This window comes from Terrapene carolina, unplaced genomic scaffold (genome assembly GCF_002925995.2).
Source record: "Terrapene carolina triunguis isolate 2854851 unplaced genomic scaffold, T_m_triunguis-2.0 Scaffold194, whole genome shotgun sequence".
NCBI classification, from domain to species: Eukaryota; Metazoa; Chordata; order Testudines; family Emydidae; genus Terrapene; species Terrapene triunguis.
The window spans coordinates 4712445-4735901 of NW_020664545.1; the positions used below are offsets into that span (position 1 = coordinate 4712445).

A 23457-nucleotide genomic window follows, 5' to 3' on the forward strand; every position below is an offset into this window, starting at 1 on the left:
GTCCCAGTCAAGTCTCCTATACATTGAACAGTGCTACCTCTCCCTGGTCTCTATCACGGGAAGCTCAGCTGATGACTGTACTGCTCACAAAGTTCTTCCAAAAAGCTGAGCTGCAGAAGGAAGAGCAGACTCACTCTTCAGGCCTGTATGTTGAGCACCACGCAGACCCTAGAGGAGTCTCCCTCTGTCAGGAGCATAGCAGGAGGCAGCTCCTTCGAATTAGTACACTTGATATCAAGTGAAGCATTTCATATGGTAAGCCACAAAAGACAGTACCCATTAACACCCTGTCTCAGGCTCCAAGGGAGGAAGTTCAGAGCAGACGCTGAAAAGAAAGCGAGAGCAGAAGCTGTGTCCTCAACGGGCACCATTATGCTTATGTCCTGCTTTATAAGGCTTGGGCAAGGATCTTAACTGAATAATCTTGCTTCAGAGAGACTAGCATTAAAGCGCTGATGCTGCTTTAAATCCACCCTTTGGTGGGTTTGCTCTCAAGGTTTTAAAATCTCTCTAAAGCATATGAAATTGGAGTCATAGTATAGGACTTGTTGCTATAAAGGAGATGCTCGCAGCTCATTTCACTGGATTAGTCTATAGCACCGCAGAACATTCAAAACCTTCCCTTAAACTCTGAAAGGGGCAAAGGCTGATAAACAGACTTCTCTACATTCACTGAATGCTTTGAGTGGGGCACTTCTCCATCGGTACTATGTCTGCCGGGTATTTGTGGCATCCACAGTTTTACCCCTTATCCTTCAGGTCATTTGAAAGAGACACTCACCTCTAAGTAGGTCTGAGAGCGGAGGACCACAATCCTCTGGAATCGTGTAGTCCCCTTTCCCGATGTTTTCAAATAACTTATAGATATTATCCCCCTCAAAGGGATAAAGACCCGTTGTAATGTTGTATCTGTAAATGCAGAAAGAACAGCGTGAGGATGAATATATGGAACACAAGTTCTAGTTCTTCAACAAGCAGATAAATCAGGAAAACAAGAGAAACTGGATGACAGATGCTGACCCGAATGCATTCCTAACTTCTCTCTTGAGACAGCTTTCTTTCCGTAGCTTCACACACATACACGTGAACCAGAAACTTACCAAGCTATTTTTCCTACAAGCTGGAAAGGAAAAGACTTTTTTAAGCAAATACTTGTGAGGTGCTCAGATACTGCAGCAACAGGAGCCCCAAACACACCTGGACAGACAGGGATTGAGAAATGGCTGGTATGGAACTACAAGCAGAGAGACTGGCTCAATTTCTCCAGCACTCTGGGCATTTGCTCCTGGATCTACCCACCATTCAAAAGGGAGCGGTAGCCCCAAATGCTCACACAGCACCCCCAGCTGCAAGTCCCAGAACAACATGGTGCCCGAAGAAAGTCACCCAGGGTTCCTGTGCAGGTACTTACAACGTGACCCCTGCTGACCAGATGTCCACTTTAAAGCCTGAAAAGGTATCAAGGCCATTGGCGATTTCTGGCGGCTGGAATGCTGGCGACCCTTGGCTCGTTCTGCACGTATCGTCCTCTGCAAACGGATGCAATGCCTGTGGCAAGAGACAGACATTTTAGTGACTCTCACGCTACTATCACAAACTCTTCAGAGATCAAGGATTATATCCACGATAAAACCTTTACCCTTGTGAGACTCCAGGCGAGTCTTTGGCCAGCTTGTGGTCTGACTACAATATACCACAAATAGTAGTATATATTACAAGCAGAGCTGGTAGCCTCTCTTAACTATGGGTGACCTTAACACTTCCTAGACTAAAGAGCACATTTTCAGTTGCTTATAACCTTGCCCGACTAACCGTTTGGAACAAAAGTTTTCTATGCTGTGTGTTTATCCCAGTCTGATTTTTTAAGTTTCAGGTAAAACAGTTCAACCATTTCAGAGAATGAGATTGTTTTGCCCATGTTAAAAATGTTCTTACAACTCTTTTGTTGAGAAACTCTAGTACCTAGATTCTTGGATGTGCCTTTTGCTGTCCCTGTGAAAAGACATCTAAACTCAGGCCAATTATCAGACTCTGAAAATCCCAGTTTTCACCTGGTCTAATGTGGGAAAAGTAGTATGCAATCATGTAATGAAAGTCTATTGTAACTATAGGTGAACTAATAATGCATAGCACAAGGGGTTGAACTAAAGTGGCACAGGCAACCTCAATTCTGGAATTTCCTAACTTTTGAGTGCTTGACTTTCGCAACCATAAAGTTCTTTTGATGTACCTTTTTTGGACACACACATGCTCGTGTCCCTCCAAGTCTCCAGTGTGTATGTCTACAGCTGGTACGCTACAGAGGGAGATGGGAATGGGGTTCACAAGCCACTCTCACATACCTCTGCCACTCCTAAATCGGATATTTTTAGTGTCCCATTGGTTGTTAGCAGGAGGTTCCCCGGTTTTATATCCTTGTGGACAATCCCTTGGCTGTGCAAGTATTCTAAGCCATCTATGAGCTGGCAAAAGTACCTAGAAAAAGTCAGTGGGGGGGGGAAAAAGATACTGTAAGTGATTCAAGTGACTAAAGCTCCATATGCGCTATTGCCAATATGCATAGTGAGGAAGAAGAGCAGTGCTCCAGGACCACATAGGTTGGGCCTACATTAGTCTTTGCTGCTGGAAAACTAGAGATTTAGGTCCATTGTATGTTTAGCACAGAAGTGACTACCGGCTGCACTTAGGCATCAGGGCATCCCCCCACTGCTCTAGAGCAAAGCTCTCTTCCCATTCTGTATATTGCTGCAAGTTCACCTGATTGGCAGCATAGTACAGTTGCCAAGAATTTTTTTTTGCTTTGGGGCAGCTCAGCAGGTGTTTAAACACGCACAGTTCCACGTGGTGCGAGCCGTGCTGGACTCCTACCTTCCTTACAATCCCTCTTAGCAAATAGCGCCCTGTAGACATTACAGGTTGCACCTCATGGGGTCTCAAAGTGAGACACAGAATTGCGTTCCTTGCACTTTCATGCAGTGGGTTATCCAAAGCGGGGCACACAAGCAGGTGTCCTTTGATTTGACATCCACAGATGTCAACTCTTTTTAAAGTATATAAAGTGACAGAGCCTATTCACCTTTGCTGCTGGGGTGCACTGGGGAAAATGCACATCCAACCTCCGCAGGAACTCTGACCGGTAAGTGCTGCACCAAGGCAGTCCACTTCTGCATCTAAGCACAAACCTGAGGTGGCTTCTCTCAACACATCGCTAATTTGTTTAAAGTCAAGGTGCGGGGCAGAATTACTCGCTGGAAGCGACAAGGTTTGGCAGAAGCAGAACGAGAAAGAAAGGGAAGTACAGGATTGACTGTTAGGAGAGAGCCCTTAGGAGAGTTTAGGGCAACTGAATTGCACCTCATTTCAACCCCTACTTCGCCCCATAGCTAATGGTGCAGCAGCACCTGGCAAGCTGCAGACAAGCACTAAATACCCATTAAGTATTAAGGTTTCCTTAGCTGTGAGCTTCAAGGGAGCATGGAGTCTTAGGCCTGGTCTACACTGGGGGGTGGGGGTGGTTGATCTAAGATACGCAACTTCAGCTACGAGAATAGCGTAGCTGAAGTCGACATATCTTAGATCGACTTAGAATCACTTACTTCGCGTCCTCGCAGCGCGGGATCGACGGCCGCCGCTCCCCCGTCGACTCCGCTTCCGCCTCTCGCCGTGGAGAAGTTCCGGAGTCGACGGCAGAGCGATCGGGGATCGATTTATCCGCATCTACACTAACGCGAAAAATCGATCCCCAATAGATCGATGGCTAGTGTAGATGTACCCTTAGCGTGCCTTTACCAAAATACACAAAACAGCAGATCAGACTGGGTACTGGACAGATTAAGCATCAGCAAAGATCAGTAATTTCTTCTCTGGTATTTAACTCTCTATCTCCTTTCTCAGTTCAGAAGACGTCAGTCTCATTAGTAAAATGCCCCAATTTCCCTCGTCCTTGGCTGAATGGCTCCAAAGGTCTTTCCTTTTTGGCAGAGCAGCCTGAGAAGAAAGGATTTCGCTTAGGTTCCAAACGCCCCACTCAGGTCGTGCAGGGCAGGATATTAGGAGTCGCACTGCTGCTGCTCTCCATTTTCTGTCATACTCCCGTAACATGCCCCCCCAATAAAACAAAATCACCATGAAACAGCAGGAGGATACATTTTACCTGCTGCAAAATCTGGATCTAACGTATCAGCAAGTTTTATGTTTAGTTCTGTGCCAATTGATTAGCGCTGGGACTTTTATTTCCCTTCTCCAAACTGGAATCTCATTTTCAGAGGAAAGCTTGATCACAACAGAAAGTGTTCTGAAGGAATCGACCTCTGTCAGGCCACCGAGATGCAACAGGGACTTCCACTAGGTGCAGCTCGACAGCACCCAGCACGGCCTCAACCGTCTCTTTGTAGCTGCTAAGGCGCACACTAGGCAGAGCTTCAGAAAAGGGATTAAGGAGGCATCTCAGGCTGCTAAGGCACCAAAAACCCACAATAGAAAAAGAGCTTTTGCTTCCCAGAACCTCCCCCCCGCTCCGCCCCACCCATCAGCTTTTAATTTTCTCCATGGATGGTACCTGATGTACTCTTTGCTCATAACAAGTTTTGCTTTAAAGTGCAGCCAGCAGCCTAAGTGACAGAGCAGAAGAACATCCACTTGAATTCAAGAGCCATAGCAAGGGTGGGAGAGATTGATGGACACAACGTGGGTTAAGAACTGAAGCTGCACTTACCCGTGAGCCTGAAAGACTGGAAACCTTTTCTCTGGGACACTGTCAAGCATCTCCTGCATCCCACACACACAATATTCCATCACCATATACGTGAAGGCAGAGTTAAGGAAGCACTGAGGTTAAATGCTCACCCAGGCAAGCACTGTGTTACGACCACAGTTCCGATTCTGTGCTACTGGAGAGCAGCAGTACAGGCGGTACCCTTGCATGGTACGTGCACAGTTCATTGTGCCACAAAGCCCACGTTTTGTTGGGTCCTCCCATTCTGCCTCTATTAGGAGAGTGTTTAAAAGGATGCCAGGATCCAATTTTGAAGCTGGGGAAAGTATTTCCTCCTTTTGCTGCTTGCCTGTTTAAAGGGAAGGCTCACAGTGGAGGCGGCTCCATGCAGCAGTAACATTCCTTAGTTAAGTCTTGAGGCATTCCCAAAGAAATGGCCTCTCCTTCATTTCCCTCGTCCTCTCCCTCCAGTTCTGATCCCAGGGAAGAGGAGGTGTCATCATCTAACCCTAATATTGGTAGCTAGGTCTGATTTTTGCCTCTCTCTTTTGAGACCAGCACTTTTGATGGGGCCCCATGATTCCTAGAGCACCTTTGGCCATGCTGAAAGATAGCTGGGCTCAGATTAAGAGACACAGAATTTGGGGTGGGGTGGGGTGGCATTGTTTTAGGAAGAAATCAAGCATCTTTGCTTTCACCTTATGGCTTTTGTCCAAACCCAATAGAGACAGGGATATCAGAAATGGGGCTGAGGAAATTTTTCCAGAGTCAAGGTCTGGGTTTCCGTGGGATGATCTTTCCTTTCATTTGTCCCACTGCTCCTTTGATCTCCAGGTCCGGGCACTCACAGGCCAGGACTGGGGGAGATAAGGCTAATATGGGCCAGGGTTCCTCTTCAGCAATTTCTGCCCAGAATGGCAAATCCCAGGGAATCAATGAGAACTGTGGTTAGCTAGTAAGAGGGAGAGGGGCTGCCATGGGAGAACCAGTCTCCACCACCTAGTACCCCACCAATACCCAAGGCCTGATGGACAGGAACGGCTAGTAGGAAGTCCTCAGAGAGAAGCAACGGTCCCGGCCTCTTTCAACGGGGCATAAAAGTTTGGGGCTTTTGGGTGCTAAATGAAATAAGGCTGGGGATGGCCTTAGAGAGGAATTGCCCATACACCACTGCTTGACATGCTCCCCACCGTACGGGGAGAAGGGCACTATCCAGCTAGCTCAGATTTCCCCGGCCCAGGAAAGGGGGGCCTTGGCCGTCTAGTCTTGTGCTGGGCAAATCTCACTCTCGAGCACGAGCTGCAGGATGCGCATGTTCTCTCTACCAGCCTACTAGCCATGCTAGGGTCAAGCAGGACACGTGCCACTGCAGCGCTCGTGAGGAAAAAAGCCAACATTCAAGTGGCTCAGCCCCAAAAGCCGGGCAACGAGTGTCAAAGATCCAGGCTAATTAAAGCCCAAAATACACTAGAAATTTCACATTGTAGGTGTTGGTTTGGAAAAGTTTGTGAACCAAACACCAGGGTGCTCTGCAGTGAAGAGGTCTGTCCACCTTGTCTGCAGCTGCAGAGGCAGAACAAAACTGGCAGGTCTTCACCTGAAGGTGTGTATCCCTAAAGCAGTGAATGACAGGTCTAAAAATCTGCCAGCAGGCTGAAGTCCCAATGCAAACACTGTGGACTTCACTATGCTGAAGAAGCTAGAGATCCCAGGACACCTTTCACCGGTCTAGGAGTGGTTATTCCCAATGCCCTGGACAATATTCCCTCTTGAAATAGCAGGGTATAAAAATCAGCTATGCAACGAAGCGTGGTATTCTTCATTTCCTGTCCCAAATTTACAGGGTGTTGCCATGTGCTGTTTAAAAGCGGCAGCTTATTACCACAAAGGTAGTAGCATTTCCAGGGTGGGAGAAAGCCGCTTTGGGAGCCTCTATATACTAAAACATTAGGCATTATAAGTGGCTTTTGCCACACAGACACTTTGACATTTGTTCCTCTCTCCAGCACTAGCTTTGCATTTGTGAGTTACCTAGAGGGTAAACAACTGAAGCAATTTGGCTGCCAAAAGCAACAGTCACCTTTTCTTTTCTCCTCTCACTGGACTCTCAGAGGCAAACAGAAAACCCTATAGGTGCTTGCATTAAACCCACAGATAGCCTGAGACATCGGGTGGCTATGCAAGGGCATAGCATCTTTGAGATGCAGACAAGGAAGCAACATGACTCTGGGAACAGGGGCTCTAGGAGTGCAGAGCATTAGTTTTCCCATGTTAATCACTCCTGGCAGATGTTTTTTGGCCTAGGCCAAAAACCAAGTTGCTGATCGCCACAGATGCCATGACAATTGTTCTGGGGCTACTGACGGCCACAGGAGAGACTGCTTGTTTTAAATGGGATCCTTATGAAGAAGTTGCACTTCTGTAGCACTTTCCACCGTAGGATCTCAAAGCACTTTGCAAGCCTATGAAATCAGCAATACTACATATCTCATTCAGGGCTTTTTTCCAGAGAGGGAAACTGAAGTAAAGAAGATATGTGACTGACCCACACAGTAAGTCAGTGGCAGAAGTGGGAAGAGAAACCAGCTCTCTCAAGTTTCACTCTCTTGTTCTAACCACTGAGGAAGCAACCGGGCTGGTTGCATCAAAGGAGGGAATAAGTGGGAAGACAGCAACTTTCCCACCTTCAAACGAGCAATGCTAAAGCTAGCGCTCACTTCATGGGAGTCTCCCAGAGTGAACTCCAGCTATTGTTCCTTTTTAGAAAGGACAACCTACTTCCAGTTTAACTAGCTGCCAGACTGTGCCTTCTTTTCCCTCCTTCCCCCTTACCTGGAGCTGATCCTTCTCTGGCTGGCTAACTAGATTAGAACCCAGACATAATTCAGGCTGGAAGGTTTTACTGAGTATATCTATTACAGGCAACCATGAAAAGGCTGAAGCTCTCATTTCTTCCACTCAGTAGGGCTCTCCTCCCACACACAGTTGCATTTATTGATAATAGAAGCCATCAGGAGAGGGTGCCAGCCAGGAGTTTGCTTATTAAATTGGGTTTATTTTCTGCTTGAATGAGGCCCTCCGTTCATCTCCAGTGCTGCCCTCCCATCAACAGCAGATCTGCTCAATGGCCTGTTAAATGCCAAAGTCTTTTTTTAATCCATTCATCATAGCTTTCCCGGTACCAAAAATCAATGAAGCCTGTGACCAGCCAAGCAACTTGTTAAACGGTGCATTGCCAAGCTTAAGCATGGCTAAAGCGTACATTTCACTTCTACCACCTTAGTGACCTCAAAAGTGGGTGACACTGGCAAAGCCATGGTGGAATACAGGTTCAAAATAGGTCTCTGCTGCTCTTCTGGAAACTCACTTTTCAATAGCGAAAGCTTTCGCTTCAAGAGACAAAGATGGTCTTTTATAATGGGGGGGGGGAGGAGAAGAGAAGGAGGAAGGAGGGAAGAGACACCAAGAGTTGCTCAAATTCTAAACTAAAAAGGATGATTCGGATGGATAATGTTTGTAGGCATCACATCTAACTTAAATCATTCCCCTCCCTTCAATCCAGTTCCCCAAAACCTCCAAATCCATGATGAGGCTTTGTTCATATGAGCTTAGCCACCACCACGTTCAGACAGTTTGTGCTAGAACAACAATTTCCTTGACCTGAGAGATTCCCCCATCTGACTGCAGTCAGAGAGCCATGCTAGAACCCTGCTGGCAACAGCCATGGATAAAATGTGACTATGACCTGGTCTACACTTAAAAATCAGATCAGCCTAGCTAGGTCGCTCAGGACAGTGAAAAACTTTGCTCTCTGACCACGTGAGTTAGGTCAACCGAACCCCCCGATGTAGACGCAGCTAAGTCAATAAAAGAATTCTTCCACTGACCTAGCTACTGTCTCTTGGAGATGTGGATTAACTACATCGACAGAAAAAACCCTCCCACCAGTGTAGGAAACATCTGCACTGTATCGGGCAGCTATGCTACTACAGCATTTGTAAAGCAGATCTAGCATACCTGTCATGATGCTAATTCCCTTGTGGACAGGGCCTTGGTAGGTCTTGCTATAATGTGGACCTTTGGAGGCTGTCTACACTGGGGAAATTTTCTAACTGGTTTTAAAATGAGTTCAGCTACTTATCTGGTTAGTTCACAGTAAAATCCTAAGTAGAGATAAGGCACATGTACTGTTTACTGCAAGGTATCTAGGAGAGGTTAGCACTATACCCCAGCCAGGGCTGACCTTGCTTAGCTTATGCCCCAGTAAAACGAAAGTGCTTTCTCTCCACTGTTTTCACAGTGGGATAGCTAACCCATGTTAATTATCCCGTGATAAACACATGCCTTTGTCAGTGGAGACATAACTTCTCCAGTGTAAAGACCCTTTCTGCAACATAAAACTCGGCCCAATGGCTGCCCTTGCTTAGTCTCTCAATGTAGCGGTCTACACATGGAGAGTAAGCAGGCATGGGAATAAACTCAGAAGCCTCACGGGAATTTAGAAATGGGAGAAAAGCAAATCCAGTGGACTGAACAAAAATAAGGCAGCTGGAGCTTGGAAATTAAACAGTCAATTCCAGTGTTACCCAAGAGCACAGTGCTGGTGGAGAGAGGTTTTCAAAGATTATTAGGGTACAGAGAAGAAGGAAAGCAAAGGGGGGGAAAAATCACTCTCTCTGCCTTTGCTTATTGACACAAGCATTTCTGAATGACAGCTATGAGCTGTCAACACCTTTTACAAACACACGAGGTCTCCCTTGGGCTCTTTTTCCCTTCTCATTCGGAATTTCAGCTGCTTATTAAATTAAACGGCAGCTTTCTATGGACAGTCATTGAATTATCCAATAGTAACTGACCAAAGAGAGAAAAATTAGGGCAAAAGTTGTGATGCAGTTTTTAATACTAATGACTTGGTTGCAAAGGCTTCGATCTAATTAAGTGCAGGATTAAATTAGCTGGCCACTGATGTACTGTAAAGGGAGCACTCCGTACGTGGAAGCCATTGTTGAAAATAAAAGCAACCATTTAACATGGAAGACAACAATGGTTTGACTCAATAAGGTCAAATTGGTTTAAGCCAAAAGGCACTTTGGAGTGTAGCAGCCTCATTAGGAACTGTCTGGCTGCTCACTTTGTTTTGGTCTCCTTTTCGAAGTAAAAGAACAGTGTATTGAATTAATTAGTTAACGTTTGTGCAGTGCTTTGAGGATGCAGCAGGCCATGGAAGTGTCAAATATTATTTTGAGGTCTCGGTGTTTCTCTTCAGAAATCACAACCCAAGGCTCGGTTTCAAAACCGGAATGGTTTGGTCTTGAAAAGTCAGGTTGCAAATTCCGTGGGAGTGGTACGTTTCCCATCTCTCGTGTCTATCGTCAGGTTTAGTCTGTTTAAAGCCATGTCTACACTGCGCACCTTATAGCGGCACAGCTGTGCCACTGTAAGGTACGCAGTGTAGCTGCTCTTTGTCGGGGAGAGCTGTCCTGCCGACAAAATAAAGCTATCTCCAATGAGGCGCGGTAGCTTTGTTGGCGGGAGAGCGCCTCCCGCTGACAAAGTGATGTTCACACTGGTGCTTTTTGCCGGTAAAACTTTTTTTGATCAGTGGGTTTCCCCCCCCACCACACACACTCCTGACCGACAAAAGTGCAGTGCAGAGACATAGCCTAAAGCAGCGTCAAAGGACGTTGAAGGGATCTGCAAAAAATACAAGGTGGTTTTAATCAGTCTGGGAGCCAGTTCTGACCTGTTAAGAACAACAAGCAGCAAACTGCCTCTAGAGAAGGACTCCAGAATTCAGTAGTACACACTCCTGCACAAAGAAGGTAGAAGTGCTGGCAGGCATCTGTACTCTAGAGAACAACTGGATGGTTTAAAAAAAAGGAAAGAACACCACACCTGAGGCCATGAGGGAACAGCATTACAATAAGGAATTACTCCATTTTGCTGCACACACAGTGAGGGATCTCTTTTCAAAGAGGAAGGCACTATTAGCTAGTAGTAAGGGCAGGAGGTTGGGAACTAGGACATCTAGGTTCTATTTCCAGTTCTGATTTACTTTGTGACCATCAACAAGTTCCAGTCTTTGTACCCCAGCTGTAGACAATACTTCTACTTGACAGGAGATGTGGAGAACTTGAGGAAATGTGCTTGGATGGAAAGTGCTACCGAGATGCAGAATGTTTGTTAACACTAGTGAATAATTTCAAGTCCAGGAAATACTCAAATGGGTGTTAACCAACTAAAGCAGAATCCTTTAGAGACACAGAACATCAAAGCTATGAGGATTTAGAACTGTCACAATCTAAGTAACAAGCATTAAAACCTTCATATCAACACCTGAGTGAAAATCAAAAGGATATATTTTCTGCTTCTCTTCATTATATAACACGTCTACCAGCTGGATGACATTTTTGTGTCGTAATCGTCGCAGGAGCTGAATTTCCCTGGGGGAAGAAAGAAAAATAAATAAGTGTATTTCCCTACTATTGAGTGAAAATGATATTTTTTTTAGAGTTGCTTGAATTGTAAAGTAGTTTTAGACCACGCTAATCCCAGCTGCTTCACTCAAGATTAGCGATAAATTCTGTTTGACAGAGAGCTTTGAGCTTGTTTTTTGGGTTTGTTAACCCAGGGTTAGAACCTTAAAACGTGTTAGTTGACTAGAATCAAAGGCAGGCGTCCTTTTCAGTTACTGCTGCCTGGCCACTCAATACTCCTGGTATGGGCATTCTAGTTCACCAGTGCACAAAGGCAGAACTATTCCCAAGGAACAACTGCAGCTGCCTTGGTGCACCAAAATCCAGAAACTCCATATGAGTGCAAGCTCCAAAGCCTAGTGTAGTGGCTGTACCTGGCGTGGCATTAAAACACCAATAATAGAATCCTGTTTAGCTGTAAATGCTATAGAAAAAACAGTCAGTTGCAGATATATGCTGCTTTCTTCTACATTTAGATAGCACAGTCACTCGTTAGAAGCTGGGAACCCAGGTTCTAGCCCCACCTTTGGCTGTTTTTCAAAATATAGATACTCACCACCACCACCACCAGAAATGTTGCATCACATCGCCCATCCCATGCAAAAAGAGCCACATTACGTACACCTGACCACCCATAGTCCCATACTTCCTCCACAAACATTGGAGAGGAATTAAAACAAAGCCTGGGGAAACAACACAAGTAATACATTGAAGAGCTGACCCTGCCCAGTACCTACATATTCCAAAACTTTCAGTTACAAGTCAAACGATTGATTCAATTCTGATAGAGATCTAGCTTTCTTTGCAGATGTAAAAGAAAACTCTAGTCACGCAACTTCACCCTGCTACTAGGTCTTACAATAGCTAAATCAGGTGCTTCTAGGGAGGGAATTCTGACCTGAGGAGGGGCACTGTCAAGATAAATCCTAGGTTTAAAATAAGCTTGTGTTACTAAACACCAGAGTTCATTAAAACAGATGATTTTTTTTTAAATCTCATTTACTTTCACCATCTATTGTTGTGTATTAACTTTCAATTTCCACACACATAGTCCAGAATTTGGTCTAGGTAACTCCTGCACGCTGTAAAGCTATAGCAAAGTGCAAAAAAGTTAACTCGCTTAGGCAGGATCATGGGCAAGGATGGAGATCGGCATGACTGAGGGCAAGACACTCCACCTGTTTGGGCCTCAGTTATTCCTGCCCCCCTTCTGAAAAACAAAGATAATACTTTAGAGAGTGCTTTAATATTTACAGACGGCGTTTTACACACAGAGAACTCTAAGTACGTGCATTGTTTCTAGGCAGTTTCTCTTGCATCACATGCATTAGTCCAATGCTGTTGCGTTTGGCTCCCAACACAGCAAGAGGATGTTTAATTGAGAGTAAGGAAACGGTGGAATTGTTCACAAGATCCAGTTGTGCTGGCACACAGCGTTGGGATGAACTGCAGCATCTGTCAACCTAAAGGCTTGTTTTTCATTGCAATTTTCTTTCCAGGGTACATCTGGTAGCCAGGGTATCCATCAAGTTTGGCTAGGCTTATTTCACTCAATGTTTTATAGAGGAACACTGGGGGGGAGGTCCCCTCCCCATTTGTCAAGTAAGAAACAGCTGAGCAACTGCAAGCTCAATAACAGGAAGAGCAATCTAATGCTATGTCACCCCACATAGGAAGCTGACCAGAGGGTTCCACTGGCACGTCATCCAGATAGAACACTGCTCGCTAGCAAAGGAAGACAGCGCACAGGGACATCCATGCCCTGCAGACTGCTTGCCTTTACAGGATATGTCTTTCTCCAGCAAGTGACTACAGATGGACTCTGCATCCTTTCCAGTCAATAGTTCAGGGTAGAAGTCACAAAACTACCCTGAATTTTATAATATGCAGGAAGCAGATTCATGAGTTTTCCCCAGATCAAGCACTCTTGCTAGAGACGCTAGAAGGCTAGAATTCACAGCTGGCCTCTGCATCTGAGCCTCTAGAGATGGACCATGAATTGTACATAACATCTACCAAACTGTTTGGATGCCCAGTTCTAATAAACCTTTTTTCTCTGCACTTCATGATTCTGAATGTATGAACACCATCATCTGTGGTTACATGAGCTAGGATAAAATTGCTAGGGCTATCAATGCATTTATCAGCAGTAAGAGAAGCAAGAAATAGAACTGTGCTATGTCACAGCATAGGGCAACATTGCATAATTAGGTGCATTACTCCTTTTGATGCATTCTACATCAGGCACTGTAACAAACAGGATAATAGACTAGATGGACCATCATTCTGTTTCAGGGGGACAATTCTTATGTTAAGGGAGCATCAACTTGAAATCTAGTGTTTTCCAAAAGGAGTTAAACCAATTCTAAGTACTACACTTTACCTTAATTCCTATGGCCAATTGCGGTTTTATAGTCACTTAAGACTACTCTTTCCTTGTTCATTATTCACACAAGGCTTCCACAAAACACAGGAAACTAATCAACTGACTGCATGATTTCAGGCAGATGCCAAAAATCAACTAAAGAAATTCAGTCTCATAAAATTTAAGGCCAGAAAGGACCAATTAGATCATCTAGTCTGACCTCCAATCTAACACAAGATCAAACTGGAGTAAGATATTTCCCCCTCTAATCTGAGAGAGAGAGAGATAACAGCTAAGATCACTGTAATAGTAAATAAAACAAAATTTCAAAATGCAAGGATGACTACCAAGTGTCCCATAAGGTGTCCTGACAAAACAAGAATACTCCATTAGACAGTTAAACAGTAAAGAGTGCAACATGAGGTTAATCGGTTTGCAATTAAACATTCTATACTTCAGAGCACCCTTCTCAGTCACTGCCAATGGGTATCCACATGCACGGAATACATGGGGATGGGGAAGGGACAAGGACTTGTTACTTCAACTCAAGCTTTTCTTGGTTACTATTCCATATGAGAATTAATCAAGGAAGGTTAATTATGCAAAGAGAAAGCTTACACGTGCTACCGCTCTTCCTGGAGTGGTTATTCAAGGAGATACACAAGTAATCAAGGCTGCGTCTATGAAGGAAATCTATCGTTTTCCTGTATTACCATAATTCATTCCCCATCTCCCCCCTTGCTTTAACACAGGAGAGTTAGCTATCAAAGGTGCCTTGAGACTGAGCAACATCGTCACTGTCCAAGTGCATTACATCTCACACCGCGCATTGGATCCATAGCCATAAAAGGGAAGACAGACATCTCAGACTGCCAGGGGAGTGGTGAACTACAACATCATTGCAGCAGCCCAGCAAGAGTTGTTCCGGGTTCAGGTTGTTCCAGAGGTCTCCACTGGACTGGAACCACATCCTTCACCTGTTATTATCTATGCACTAAAACTGCAGATTCAAGAATTAGGTACAGGTGGATCGTGCTGAATAAAAATCTAAATTCCTCTTATGCAACAGAAAACTATCTGGGCAGCTCCATAGTGCCCTCGGCTGAAGTTCCGATTCGTTCCAAATTAATGTCAAACATTCAGATGGGTTTAAAGTGTTTGCAAAAAATATTGCATTTTAATAGGACACTGGTATCTCAAGCCCTAATTTTAGTTTCTGAAGACAAAGATTTTTTACAAAAACATAAAATGGCTAAGTTCTTTTTTTTAAAAGTAGGTTTGTTTCCATTCAGACATATTCCTCCCCTCCCCCGGTAGCATTTGCAGCCCACACAAGGAAACTATTGTGTTAACACAGGAGGGCCTGAAAAGTGAAACCAACTAGAAACAGAGTGAATCTGACTGGCCTATTTTCAGTAGCCACAGCAAGCGAAGCACAACAGAAGATATGTACGATTTTTTTTTAATGTCAATATGTGGGAATTTTTTTTAGAAGTCTAAAAAAAAAACACACACAGAGCAAGAAGATTGCATTCAAATTCAGTTTTCACAAGCTACAGGGTTAGACAGGAAGTCGAACTTTTAGCCTCAGGCAGAATCTGACACTCCCTTCCAATTCAAATATTTCCCCCACGTTAGAACATAATCCATGTGGCTGGGCTTTTGTACGCCAAGCACACATTTAAAGAAAAAAAAAATAAACAAAATAAAAAAAGTCGTCAACATAACCGGGAAGGCAAATACAACTTCAAGTCCTTGGGCTTCTTTTATGCTGTAGAGTTATAGTATGTGCAGAGTTCTTATTACAAGCAATATGCTAAGATAGCAAATGCTCAACAGCCACAGGCTTTGGGTGCTCCAGAACTGCATAACTATCTGCAGAGGACGGCTAGACATTTCTTAGAAGTGGGAGATAATCCACCCCCTCTCCACAGCAGTAGCACCAGCAAAATAACCTTGGGTGCCTCCCCCTGCCCTCTTATCAAGTGGATAATACTTAGAGATGGAATCCTGAGACTGCCTCAATGACCCCCTCCACCCATTTCTAGCCCTGTTCTGTCTTTTGCTCCCTAAAACCAGCAGTGGGGAGGGGGCTTTGTGCAGGCAGCTTGCCTGTGCAAAAGGTTTAACCTCCAATCACTCAGTAGCAACACCTGCTGGCAGATTAGCTGTGGCTTTAACAGAGCTTTGAAAAGGTACAACAGCCCCAGGCCCAGAAAAAAAGGTGTTACAAGCGAAACAGACATATGGAAAGTAGGGGAATAAAGTGAACAGTGAAGCCTATCTAAAGGGCCTCAAGGTTAGCCTGGACTCTGTCTGGAAAGAACATTTGTTCTGCTAACGAGTAGAACTAAAGCTATTATTCTATTCCACATTCCCCAGGTTCATGCAGCATCTTCTCTGGCAGGGGGAGCCAGCCACCCATGTCTCCACTGTGCATGAGCTATTACAGTTCACAATGTGGATTTGTACACTGAACCTGTTTTCAGCACAAATGTACCATTCAGGAAATGCCATTTAAACTAGACCCAATACTTTGAGAAGAGGAGCAGCCCACTTCTTTCTGGTGTTTTCACTGGACTACAAAGGGGACACCCAAAGTTGGACTAAGGGCTCCACAGGCAACTTGCTAGGAAGCAGAGAGCCAGATCCAAGCTGCAGTGTGACAGTTTGCAGCCACCATCACCCTGGAAAGAGGTGCGGCCTGAGAGGAGTAGAGAATGGAACGCCACTCTGGCCAAGCGCAGCACTGCATGCTGGGATATGGCATTGCAGACCACACCTCCATAGCCATATCACAGGTTTCCATGGCCTCTTATTTTAAATGGGCAAGTTTTAGTTTGGCCACTTATGGTTGAGGTGAACTACCAGCTGAACAGAAGTACCACAAGTTCCACCCAATCTAACTGTATAGCTAATGTCAATGAGCCTCTTCTGGAGTGATCCAATGAAGCCAATGAGTTAAATGTAACAATTCAAGCTCCAAATAATCTACAGCATGGGCAGTTGATTTGTGTTTTTCCACCCAAACTGGATGACAGAATTATGCAAAATGATGTTTGTCTTCTCTAGAAGAAAATAAGCTTTTCCATTTTTGGATATTCCGCTGCAATGTGATAGTGAACATTTCTGATGAACCTGCATAAAGGCCCACAATATGCCACAAATTCTAAAAAGAAAAGCAAATCTGCAATAAATTGGAACTGACACAAAGATGACATTATCCTCCCATGCATTAGACAAGTTGCTTGAATAGCTCCAACTAAGTCACAGAGACAATATGGCCCTCAAGCTGTAGACAGAAGTTGACAATCCAGGGGATTTTCTTTAAGTAGTCTGCATTAACCTTTCCAAGTCTATACATGGTAATGGTAAAATGATATCGCCCTTAGTCCTATTAAAAGTTTGGAAATCAGCAAGTTAAGACTTCTCTGGACATTTAATTTCACTTGCTGTAGGGGATATTGGGTAGAGTCAATAGACATTTAAAAAGTCTTCACCATGCAATGATTTAGAAATTATAACTCAACCACCCCCTTCCCTCATTTAAGAGTCAAGCTCTTTCACCCCACTCCAATACTAGTATTCCCAATCTGTCCATTAACATGGCCTACAGCTAAATCACCCTGTGCTTTGACCCTGCCAAATGTCCCTAGTGAAGCAAGACTAGATCAATATTTGGATGAGGATAAACAAGAACAAAGAACAAACAGGGATTTGCAGGAGGTGCTTAATAGCTGTCAACTCACTCTCAGCACTGAAGTACCCTGGCCTGGTGGTCTGGGAGTGTGCACACAGGTGGGAAGGGACTCCATGCTGCTTGGAGATACGACAACCAAAAATCTGCAGGCCCTCATGTCCAAAGTTAGGCACCCAAATCAAAATCTGGGAGCCTAAACAAGTGGCCTTATTTTCAATGGTAACTAGCACTCAACACCCAGGGATGGATTAGGGTTTTGTGGGGCCCCTGGGCCACAGCAAGTGGGGGGGGCCCGCCTCCTCCACTCCCCAGCACTCCTGCTGGGTAAATGGGATCAGGGCACAGGGGCTTGCTGGAGTGCCAGGCAGGCAGAGCAGGACAAGCCCCCATGCCCCAGCCTCGCTCCCCAGCTGGAGCACCAAGCAGACGGAGCAGGTCGGGGCGTGGGGTCGCCCATTTTCCCAGGGCCTCCAGGCACGGGCCTTGTTGGCTTAGTGGCTAATCCACCGCTGTCAACACCACCTCCTTTTGGATAAGGCACAACACAGATCCTGATCACCCATCACTGTAATCTGCAACCGTACAGAGGTCTGTCTCTGTGGAGTCATTTGCAGACTCTGGGCCTAATATCTCACCAATGCACTTTTAAAATAAAGTAATAATACCACCACCACCACCAGCACCCGCTATCTCTTATAAAGCGCTTTTCCTCACTACAGAATAAAGAAATTAGTCCCAGTGTACATCCCAACATTTCTAGTTACATCCCGCCTAAAATTCCCCAAGAGATTTTTGGACACAGTATTCTTTATATCCTGTTCTAAATTGCTGTGCTCTGTCAAACAGCTAATGGGTTCCACCACCCCAGCGGTGACTGCATTTCATTAGCAGAGGATGCAATTCTATGTTTCTGTATCAGTCTGTATAGTGCTTTGGGATCTTTTCAGAGAAGCAATAGAGTTAAGATTACGAACAGAAGTTTTCCTTTTCATGACCAACCTAGCTATAACAGCTCTTTCATTGACAGCACAACCCAGAATTCAACACGTGGCTAAAGGACCGTTACTATGAAAGTAGGTTTAATTAATGGGCAGCCGGTTTAAAACAAATAAAAGGAAGTTCTTCTTCACACAGCGCACAGTCAACTTGTGGAACTCCTTACCTGAGGAGGTTGTGAAGGCTAGGACTATAATAGGGTTTAAAAGAGAACTGGATAAATTCATGGAGGTTAAATCCATTAATGGCTATTAGCCAGGATGGTTAAGGAATGGTGTCCCTAGCCTCTGTTTGTCAGGGGGTGGTGATGGACGGCAGGAGAGAGATCACTTGATCATTACCTGTTCGGTTCACTCCCTCTGGGGCACCTGGCATTGGCCACTGTCGGTAGACAGGATATTGGGCTGGATGGACCTTTGGTCTGACCCAGTACGGCCATTTAGTGGGTGGGATAGCTCAGTGGTTTGAGCATTGGCCTGCTAAACCCAGGGTTGAGAGTTCAATCCTTGAGGGGCCCACTTAGGGAATCTGGGGCAAAAATCAGTACTTGGTCCTGCTAGTGAAGACAGGAGGCTGGACTCGATGACCTTTCGGGGTCCCTTCCAGTTCTATGAGTTAAATAAATATATGGAGATATACCTATTTTTTATTTATTCATTCTTATGTTCTTCTTATGACATTTGCCACAACTTTGGAAGCTGGCAGCGCAGGCCCCTAACACAAGTTTAATACAAAATGTTTTGTCAGGGTGCATTTAAGCCAGGTTCAGATTAGTACAAGTCTTCCTGATTTATGTAGCTTCCCTCCCTTCTAGAGTTCACAGTAGGTTTCTGATCTTGCTCCTCATTTCCTGGGCTCAGCATCTGAAAAGACAGACAGGACAGTTCCAGGAACAGGGGGCGAAGTGCCTTCCGGATCTCCCTATTAAGTTCTCCACAGCTAGTCTTCTGAGTGACTTAGCAAGTTAATTGCAAACCTTTATTTTCTACAGCATCCATTAACTTGCCATGTTTATCATCTAGTTTTATTTCTTTATACTGTACAATGGCCAAAAGACTGCCTAACTTATATAAAGCTACAGCCACATAATAATAAAGATGATAAAGAATCAGGTTATCAGTCACTAAGCGGTCAATGTATTAATGCTTAAAGTCAAGTTAAGACTAGTAGCTACTAATATTCCATAAAAAACATCTAGTAATCCAATGTACCGGTATGTTACCTGCAACTGACAGGCTTTAGGGCTAGTCTATACTGGCAACATTAAACCACCTCCACGAGGGGCGTGGCTCCCAGCGCTGGTGCACTGTCTACACTGGTGCTTTACAGCGCTGAAACTTGCTGCGCTCAGGGGGGTGTTTTTTCACACCCCTGAGCAAGAAAGTTGCAGCGCTGTAAAGTGCCAGTGTAGACAAGCCCTTAGAAAGAAAACCTAAAGTACCCCCTTCCCCTCCCTACTGCTATCCAGAGATAAAAATCTCAATGCTAATGCCCCAGAACAATCCTGAAACTCCCTCAAGGGTTCACAAGAACGGAGTTGCATGACGTGCATGGAGACCCTCACGTGGAAGGTGCTAAGAAAGGGAAGACAGTTTTTTACCTTGAAAGGGTTATAGCACACAGTGCCTAGCAGACCTCAGATTCTCTCTTTCAGGAAAATATGTAAACATTGCAAGATGCCCGACTGATGCAAGCATGCAGAGAGCAATGCATAACGTCAGAGCCAGCTGCATTTTTTACATTCCAGCCACCTAGGGATTGCTCACTGAGATCAAAAGCCAATAAGAAAAAAATTATTCGTCTTCCATCAGATAAGACAGGTAATAGCACTGAAGACTTGAACTCTGCTTCAGATGGCTGCGCTGATCCAGACAAAGCAGCAGAGAGGCATGAAGAGAGATATTGCCAAGGCAGTTTCAACAGCTCGGGGGGCAGACTTTCTTTGCTCAAATTTAAACCCCAACCGCACAATACCCGAAAGGAGTCTAGCAGTGGCTCACCCGCCCTCCCCCCAAAAGCACAACTGCACAGTGGAGGATCATATCTTGTGGCCCATGCTGCTGCCATGCAGACAAGTAGTGCAACAATGGAGGAGACTTGTCCTGGATGTCCTTCAGCACGATAAAGTAATCGCAGTGCAAACCTTGGGAGTCACATTCCGTTCGGGTTGATTACTAGTGATGTGTTAAGCAAGAACACAAGAAGGACAAGCGAGGGCACTGGTAGCCAGTAGTTACTTCGTCCGCTACACCGACCTCCTCAGTTACGAGTCATTAACCTCGGGCTAACGTGCAACACAGGTTAAAGAGTGGTTTGTGTCTTTAAAAAAAAGACACCAAGGAACCTTGCAAACAGAATATTTTGAAATAAGTCACTTTTATTCCAAAATAGTGTTCACAGGGGGGAATTATACTGGAATAATTACAGTGCAATAGTTATTCAGCTACAGTGACATCAGTCAATTTCCCCATGCAGAAAAGCCCTAAGATTTTATCCTCTCTCACCTTCCAAACTTCTGTGCATGGTTACAGTAAATGGGCCCTGTTTTTGGGACACAATACAACCAGACTATTGCTTGCTACAAAGCCAGCTACAGAGAAAAGGCATCTTCAGAGCAACATTGTGTACTGTAGCTTTGTTGAAACTAGAAAAGTGAGTAATTTGTAAAAATCAAAATGTTGCAATGGTTTCCTAATCATTTTCCAGTGTCGGAATTTGCCTGTATAAGCCTTAGGTAGACTCCAATGAAGAACACAAAGGTGCATCAGTACTACTCGCTGAGAAGAAGTGAGAACAAGCTAGCCTTACACTTCAAATTTTGGGGTTGGATAAGAGAAAGAGCCCTGGTTTTGTTATCTGGGCAGTGTCTAGGCCAGGCTTGAGTTGATCAGAGCTGTAGGCCACGTCTCAACTCCAGTTGCTCTGAGATTTAGCTTTGCTAAAACAGTATATCCAGTAACCTACTTTTTTAAATTGTGTGCACTGCCAAGAGCAAACCAAGGTCAAGTATCATAGGGCACGTCTTCAATGGGAGAAAAGGTCTGTTCTTAGGTAGATGTAAAAAACACAAGGTAAGACTTGTAAAAAACTACAAACTGCCTTGGCTTCACTAGGTTTTTACCTCACGTTAGTTATCATGCATTAGCTAGCATGAGGAAAAATAACCCCCCATACCATCATCCCTGTCCCCAGTGATGATGCACCCTTACTTGCGGCAGTGATTTCACATTTTTGCTTCGATCTTACGGTTTATACTGCTGTCCAGGACTGTAGTGTGAGAGCATTTTCCACATAAAAAAAATCAGAAGCAACAGCCAAGGCCCTAGTGAACTTTCAGAGTCTCTCCTCAGTTCCCCCATTTTCCTCCTTCTCACGGGGAGGTGGTGTCTGGTTAATGCTTGCAAAGCACAGATCTCCTCTGACAGAAGTCATTCAAAGGCAGGAAAGAGTTTGTGATTGTTGTGGAAAAAGCTATACAAAATACTTTCTGTACCCTTCCTGTAGCCTCTACCAAACTGTTGTATGTTTCTCCCCATCACCAGCCACCTGGAACTGTTAAAAATGTGGTTATATTTCAAGTGTCATGATTCTGAGGATCAGCATTGTAAGGTACCCAAGCAACCAACCTCAAAAGCCATAAGCTTCTGCCTGAATACTACACCTGCACTAAAATACATAACTCACCAAGAGCTTAGGCAGCCACTCTCACTCCTTATTTGCAATTAGCCAGCTAGTAATAGCAATGACCCATCTACAGTGCAAATGAACCACTTAGATCTATTAATGACTCAGATTCTATTAAGGTACACCAATAACTGCCCCTAACAGATCTTTCCAAAAAACCCTAAGAATCAGAAGTGCAATCAAGTCTGCTTAAGCAGTGCTTCTTCTCAAAATCATGTCATTAACCAAGACATTTTCCTGCAATTCCAGGGCAGTTATGGGAATTCCATCTGGGCCCTCTGTCTTTTACCACCACTACTTTAAAAAAAAACACAACCCAAACAACTAACCCATGACCGCAAGATAACAAGGTGAAGCTCAGAAGAGTCTGTTTAGTTTACATGTAGATAGATTTGCAAAGTGATTTAGCAGCTCTAATTATAGTCATGACCAAAAGGCTGAAGTAGATAAAATTAGCATGGAAACTGCAGTCAGCATTAGTGGAGGTCTAACAAGTTTCTTCATAATGAAGGGAGACAGGTTGAGAGCTTAGAATAAACAAGTGGAGAAGAGGGAGTGAAGCCACATTTAAAAGACTGCTTGCTGGGAAGGTTAGAGAAAACTATCAATATTGAAGAGGCTCTTAAATGCCTGACCCATGCGATTCACTCTCTCATACTTTCAAGTACTGTTACAAGTATTAAATAAGTCTGCCTCGATCGGGTTAATCAATGTGGTACATTCCTACAGTGCCTTGCAGCCTGAAGCACTCCATGAACTGCACAATAAGGGCATGTCTATACTGCATCTGGGAGAGTCTCTTCTAGCTTGGGTCCACAGACTTGTATTGGACGGGCTCAAGCTAGTGCTCTAAAAATAGCTGTGGAGACATTGTGGTTCAGGCAGGGAAGTGGGGAGGGAGAGAGAGAGAGAGAGAGAGAGAGAGAGAAGGGGTGGACTTGAGAACCTATGTTCCAGCCCAAGCAGCAATGTCTATGCAGCTATTTTCTTTAAAAGGTACTGAAATGCAGCCATCTCTGGAGTGGAGACCAATCAAACAGGCCGCTTCCCAGAGGAATAGTTATTCTTAAATTTAGCTAGTGGTGTGATCCAAAGTAGTAAGAAGAGACAATTGCCACACTCTGATCACCTCCAAATCCACTTCTGTTTCCAAACTTCACATGGGAGAAATGTCAGTAAGGCATTTGATCCATCCTAGCAATGCTTGCACATTTCATAGAAACAGTTAATGGCAATGGGAAAGAACTTTAGGGAACTGCAAGATCTCTGTACCTGGAACTCCCACCGACAGGATGGGCATAGCTCATTCTGTCCTGCCCCTCAGCCAGGGCAGCAGAGTTCCCTACTGCTTTTACATTACAGAGTTCCCTTGTGCTTTTACATTAGTTTTAAAGTTTCCGAGCTTCCCTTTCAGTTGCTCTGGCTCCATGTCTCCCTCACTTGCTACCATTAAAAAAATATTTTAACATGCAACTTAAATGCATCACATAAGTTTTAAGTTGAGGCCAGAGACCACCACCAA

The 23457-nt window shown here is 44.6% G+C and overlaps 1 protein-coding gene across 1 annotated transcript in view; it reads right to left on the reverse strand.

The window, feature by feature from the left end:
* Positions 1-23457, reverse strand: part of STK11 (serine/threonine kinase 11) — a 74066-nt gene that overhangs the window by 39376 nt on the left and 11233 nt on the right. The window contains exons 2-6 of the mRNA XM_024204380.3: positions 11074-11157; positions 4715-4804; positions 2343-2475; positions 1412-1548; positions 782-909 (exon numbers count right to left, since the gene is read on the reverse strand). Coding sequence (XP_024060148.1) covers positions 782-909; positions 1412-1548; positions 2343-2475; positions 4715-4804; positions 11074-11157 — 572 coding nt within the window. The remainder of the gene's footprint in view (positions 1-781; positions 910-1411; positions 1549-2342; positions 2476-4714; positions 4805-11073; positions 11158-23457) is intronic.